Source organism: Podarcis pityusensis (assembly GCF_964106645.2).
Source record: "Podarcis pityusensis genome assembly, chromosome: 8".
NCBI classification, from domain to species: domain Eukaryota; kingdom Metazoa; phylum Chordata; class Lepidosauria; order Squamata; family Lacertidae; genus Podarcis; species Podarcis pityusensis.
The window spans coordinates 84515171-84521170 of NC_138033.1; the positions used below are offsets into that span (position 1 = coordinate 84515171).

The 6000-nt window shown below is 45.8% G+C and overlaps 1 protein-coding gene across 1 annotated transcript; it reads right to left on the reverse strand.

Annotated features, from left to right (window-relative positions):
- Positions 1-1703: 1703 nt before the first annotated feature.
- Positions 1704-5641, reverse strand: PCNA (proliferating cell nuclear antigen). The gene is made up of 6 exons (XM_081017575.1): positions 5321-5641; positions 4058-4155; positions 3116-3183; positions 2585-2779; positions 2260-2383; positions 1704-2176 (listed from the first exon to the last, which is right to left on the reverse strand). Exons 1-6 carry the CDS (start codon positions 5539-5541, stop codon positions 2097-2099), a joined length of 786 nt encoding a protein of 261 aa, XP_080873701.1. The 5' UTR covers positions 5542-5641; the 3' UTR covers positions 1704-2096.
- Positions 5642-6000: the final 359 nt, after the last annotated feature.

A 6000-nucleotide genomic window follows, 5' to 3' on the forward strand; every position in this document is an offset into this window, starting at 1 on the left:
TGTTTGCAACCCAAGTGTCCACTGTATTTAGCTTGGAAAAACTAAAGGGCTGTCAGAAGTACAATGAATTTTTTTATTATTGCCGCATTTTTCGCTCTATAAGATGCACCATATCACAAGATGCACCTAGTTTTTGGAGAAGGAAAAGAAGAAGAAAAATATTCTGAATTTCAGAAGCCAGAACAGCAAGAGGGATTGCTGCGCAGTGAAAGCAGCAATCCCTCTTGCTGCTCTGGCTTCTGGGATAGCTGCACAGCCTGCATTCGCTCCATAAGACGCACACACATTTCCCCTTACTTTTTAGGAGGGAAAAAGTGAGTCTTATAGAGCAGAAAATATGGTATTATTGGGGGCGGGGGGGCGGGGGAGAGACCTGGACGAATGAATTCATTCAAATCCTTCTTACGTTAGGAAAGTGTCCAGCTTTCTTCAAGTGAAACAGATTGCTTCAGGAGATAGAGGGCTCTCCTTTCCCAAGGTTTTTAAAGGCACTGGACAGCTACCAGAGAGTTCCCATATTCCCTGTAGCAGTCATGGCTGATGAACTTTGAGATCTTTCAACTTGTTGAGGCCCGTGGTGAAGTTCAAAGTCCACTTAACATCCACTGCACAGCAACACCCCTAGCCCTCTGGTGTTGGCTATCCCGCAGCTTTGAGCATGAGGTTGCAGTCCTATTAAAGCAAATTATTTTCAGCATTGCAAGTTAAATCTGAGAATTGTTGAATATAGTTGGTTTTATTTCAAGCAGTAGTTTTTGCTGCTGTCACCCACCTTGCAACATTATGGTGAAGGACAGATAAGAGATGTGAGCAAGTGCTAGACCAGGAACTGCGAGACTTAAGTTCAAATCCCCACTCAGCACAAAACCCACTGGGTTGATCTTGGGCCAGTTGCTGCCTCTCAAGAGGGTTGTAAGAATAAAATGGAGGGGGGGGGGAAGAGCCATGAACACCACCATGAGCTCTTCGAAGGAAAAGTGATAGAACGGTATTTTTTTTTTTTTTTTTAAAGCATTCAGGGAATGTTTAAGGTACAGGTATCAATTAAGAAGGCACATTCAAAAGTTCAGAAAGACAAGCAATAAGTTGTCTTCAAACCATTCTGGAGCATGGCTTACACATACACCTGGAATTTGTGGAAATGCCACTGGCAGGCTATAGCAAAGTGGCAGCATGCTGGAATTTTTTTGATAAAATATTGCCATACTGTAGCGCTAGTTTGGGCTCCAGGACAAAGTAGGCTACGTTTCATCACTGTGGCTGAGTGATCGTTGCGTTAACTTGCTTTCTAAACATGGAAATGGGGACAAAATCAGTGATCCAGCTACCACACTTGGCCTTCAAACAATAGAACCATTAAAAAAACAAACAGGCACCCAACATTCATACACTGACCCCAAAACTTCTAAGTATGCAGGTAAGACTTCACCTCCTAGATAGGAATGGGCTGTCATCACTGCCTGCACTGGCGAAAACTGCTCAGCATTGAGTAGCCACCTACCATGACACATTTCCCATAATGCCCTGGCATGTACAGCACAGTGCCTCTGGACATGTAACAAATTAAAATGGCACTGCTTCCCAGGACCAGATATTGGGTAACTCACCCCCCTGTCCCACTCCACCAAAACATGGAACCAGACACAGCTTTAAGCCTCCTTAAACTCCCTCCCTCTCTCTGTTCAAAGCCAGGCAGACGCAAGTTAACAAACTGAATATTCTTTATTGACAAGTTTTCAGCTCCAAGGACTCCTGCTTCAAGACAAATAATTAAAATCAAATTTCTCCTATCATTATTACTTTTAGAAATCGAACAGCAGCCTCACTGTGAAGAGATTGCCACAGAACCTCCTTGTCTTTTTAAATACTGTACTCCCTTTTCTGGAGTAAAGGGTTAGCTATAAAAACAAGGTATAAAAGATATGGGGAGGGAGAGAGAGGAATTTTCAAAACAAGTGAAAAAAGTATTTACATAGAGATATCTACAATTGGACCTAAGTGCATATATGATAATTCCATGCACCAAGACGGAATGGTGAACAGGCTTCCAGCAGAGGTTCTTCTTTCACAAAACCCTGATTCTTTCCACCAAATTCTTAAGATTCTTCTTGATCTTCAATCTTTGGAGCCAAATAATATTTCAAATGTCCCATGTCTGCTATCTTATATTCAACAACTGCAAGAGACCAAGAAACCAAAGTTAGTTTGATTTAAATTGAAACCAAATTTAAAACCAAATTAGTTTGCAGAGATAGCTACCTAGTGGGACGCCTGCAGACATACTGAGGGTGACTGTAGAAGACAATGGTGTGGCTTTGGTGAAGAAGTTCAAGTACCTCAAAGCAAAAGTCAGCTGGACTGCCTCATTCATCTCTATTGTAACCTACAACAAATTAAATTTGAATTAAATATTCTATAGAACACTGTTTTAGAAGTCCAACACGCTTAACAACTGCATTAGAAACAGCTTTATCACAAGCAAGGTAGGCAAACTGTTCTGCAAGTTTATGGAGGGGAGAGAAGAGGTAGTAAAGGACAATTAACACCATCTCTACTACCTGCAGTTAAAACTTCACCAACTTACAGATTCTTCCTCTTTATCCACATCACTGGTTTGTGACAGTTTTATATTTCCGCTTCCTAGCTCTCCAGTAGCAGAAAATTTAACACCGTCTTTTGCACAAGAGATTACAACAGCATCTCCAATGTGGCTAAGATCTCTGCAGATGCGAGCAAATTCACCAGAAGGCATTTTCACCACACAGCTGTACTCTTGTTCCTGAAAGAGCAACACAGACCCTTACTTTGAAGAGCATTTTCACAATGTTTGCAGGAGCAATTCAAACCAAAATATTCACTAAAGCAGAATATAAATAGTTCTGTTATTAATTAAGATCAGACGAGCAATAAAAATGTGCCTTCCTATGGAAAAAAAAAGAATCACTCGCTTCAACCCTCCTTGCAAGTCTCCTTCAATTCAGTTTAACAATTTCTTATGCAATCAGATGGAAACTATTCATGAAGATGGAAATAATGTAATTCAACAAATGCTTGCTTAAATAGGAAAACAATGTAGTTCTGTAGCAAAGAATGATTTTGTTAAAAGTGCACTTACTGGAATTCCAAGCTGTTCTACATCCAAGTCCATTAATTTCATTTCATAGTCAGACACCTTCTCCTGATCTAAGGAGAAAATGGGAGTATTAGTCAAGTATATAATTACGAAGTTAACTTAAGAGATCTCCTCAGCCTAAATAGTTTTACAGGAAGTGCTTACTGGCCAACCTTCCCCACAATATTTTAAAACCTTCCTTCCAAGGAGAGACATTATGATGTAAAACCCAATGACAAGACCACAAGGCTCCTTCTATAGTGTTACTAGCAGAATTCATGTCGATTTTGCTTCTGGTGCTTCTATAGTGGTGACAATTCTAACAAGTTTTGTGTGTGTGTGTGTGTGCGGGCCAGGAATCTACTTTTTCAAGAAATTATGATCACTTCATCTGTGATCCTAAAGTAGCTTAGGTAGTTCATGTAGGCAAGAATTTTATGGCAGTGGCAACTGATCTGCTCAGATAATCATCAAGTAGCCATCCTTGTTATAAGATAACGAGCTTCTAGGAAGCTGAAGTTACATCTTATTGGCCAGCTCCAGAATTAAAATTTTAGAACAAAACATATTTGCAGCAGACACTTGCACAAGTTTCTGTGGGATCATTCTGCATGCATGGACACTGAGACAGGGATGGCTGTTAAGAGCCTGCTTCATTTTCTTGTGGGGCACTTAGCAGCTTACATTGTCTCAGGAAGTAAGAAAGCAATTCTGCAAGTCAATTTTGTTAATGTCTCTTGTCTCTTTCTCTCACTTTGCATGACTGCAAACTGACAGAGGCACTCTCTCCAAGTGTTCAGAAGCAAAGAGAAACATCACAATTTCCCATTAGCCTGAGCAATAAGACAACTCAAGAGCAGTCTGATTTGGGCAAGTGCCCTAAATAAATAATACCTCCAGATCAAAACTTAGCTATTTTGCATCCGTGAAGTTTCAGTTACTTACTTGGTGTCTCAAACACCAAAACCAGTGTGTCTGCACTGTCTTCTGCTCTCAGGGTGATGATATCATCGTTACCTGCGCACTTCAGTATTTTGGACATACTAGGAAAGAAAAAAAGGACATATTCTTATCATCTTAAGAAAGCATCACCACTGGAAGGAGATGAAGATCTTACAAAGGGGAATGAAAGGAATGACTGCTCACGCCAAAACACCAGCAAGAAGCATTAAAGCACTATGAGATGGTCGTTTTCAGATTTGTGTGAATATCAGGCAAGGATGTCCCAGTTAAGAGCGTGTATATGTATACATTACTGTATATGTATCTGAATCAATAGCAAACGCCTTTTGTGCCAGATTTTTGTTTCATCTACATTGTAAAACAGGGAACACCAACAAGGCAGATGCAAACCTACTTGAATACAGTGGTACCTCGGGTTAAGTACTAATTCGTTCTGGAGGTCCGTTCTTAACCTGAAACTGTTCTTAACCTGAGGTACTACTTTAGCTAATGGGGCCTCCTGCTGCCACCGCACCGCCAGAGCACGGTTTCTGTTCTCATCCTGAAGCAAAGTTCTTAACCTGAAGCACTATTTCTGCGTTAGCAGAGTAACCTGAAGCGTATGTAACCTGAGGTACCACTGTATTTGGCCGCTTAGGTGCTGCCAATGGGGGGGGGGTGCTACTCAGGGGCAGGAGAAAAAAAGTATGGCAAACGCGCCAGTCAAATTTTAAGGGGCCCCGAGCCTCATTGCCGGCAATGAAGAGGCCTGCCTCCTTCTGGAGAAGGTGGCCTCATTCGCGACCATTCAAGGACCACGAAGTCCCGCCAAATCCCTTTTCAAGGAGCAGCAGCAGGATACGCCCGCCTGTATTAACTAGAGGGGGAAACAAGCCACACCCCACGACAGGCCACATCAACCAATCAGGGAAAGACCTTGAGAACGGAACAGCCAATCGGCTCCGAGATTCCAGCGCGCGCCAAACGGCTCCCCGCCTTTCAACAGAGGCAGACCCCTCCCCCTCCCGCGCGCTTTTCCCGCCAATGTCAAGAATGGCGGGACGCTTCTATTACACGTCACGCGACCGGCGACGCCGCCGCCTGAGAGGATTTGGCGCGCGGGGCTGGAGTGCAGCGGCCTAAGCCTCCCTAACCCCTGTGTGAGGGAAACTCCCGCCTTTTTCGCGGCCGCCATCCTCCTCGTGAAGGAAGGGAGGGAGGCGCGGCGCTTCTCTCCCCCGGCCGGGCTCGGCCGCCCCGCTTCACCTGGTGAGGTTGACCCCCATGGCGATGTTCCGGTCGCAGCGGTAGGTGTCGAAGCCCTCGGAGCGGAGCGTGAGCTGCACCAGGGAGACGTGCGAGGAGTCCATGCTCTGGAGGCTGATGCCGCCCGAGCCCAGGTCCCAGCAGGCCTCGGTGATGAGGTCCTTGAGGGCCTCCAGCACCTTCTTCAGGACGGAGCCCTGGATGAGCCGAGCCTCGAACATCTCGCCGGCGGCGGAAGAAGACGGAGAGGCAAAGAAGCTCGCGCCCTCTCAGTAAAAGCAGCGACCGCAAGGGAAGGCGAACGCAGTTTGGCGCTGGCGGGTCCCGGGCGGCCGCTTTTATACCTCCCCCTCCCACACGCGCTATGCTCCGCCCACCCGAGCGTGGCACCGCCCTCTCGCGAGCCGCTCTTCCGCCGTAGGCCAATCCCGAGCATCCCTGCAAACGGAAGGCGGGCGCGAAAGGAGCTCCGGCGCGCACGCGCCGCCTGTGCAACGCCCCCACGAGTTCGCCCGCGAACAAGTGCTTTTGAGCGGGAGATCCGCGGTGACGTCGTTAAGCGGAGGAGCCAATCGCATTTCAAAGGAGTTGGGCCGTCCTCCCTTAATCGGCCAATTAGAGGGAGGAGGAGGAGAAGGGGGCGGGAGCTCCAGTTTCCCTGCGCGCTTTGCCCAGGCTTG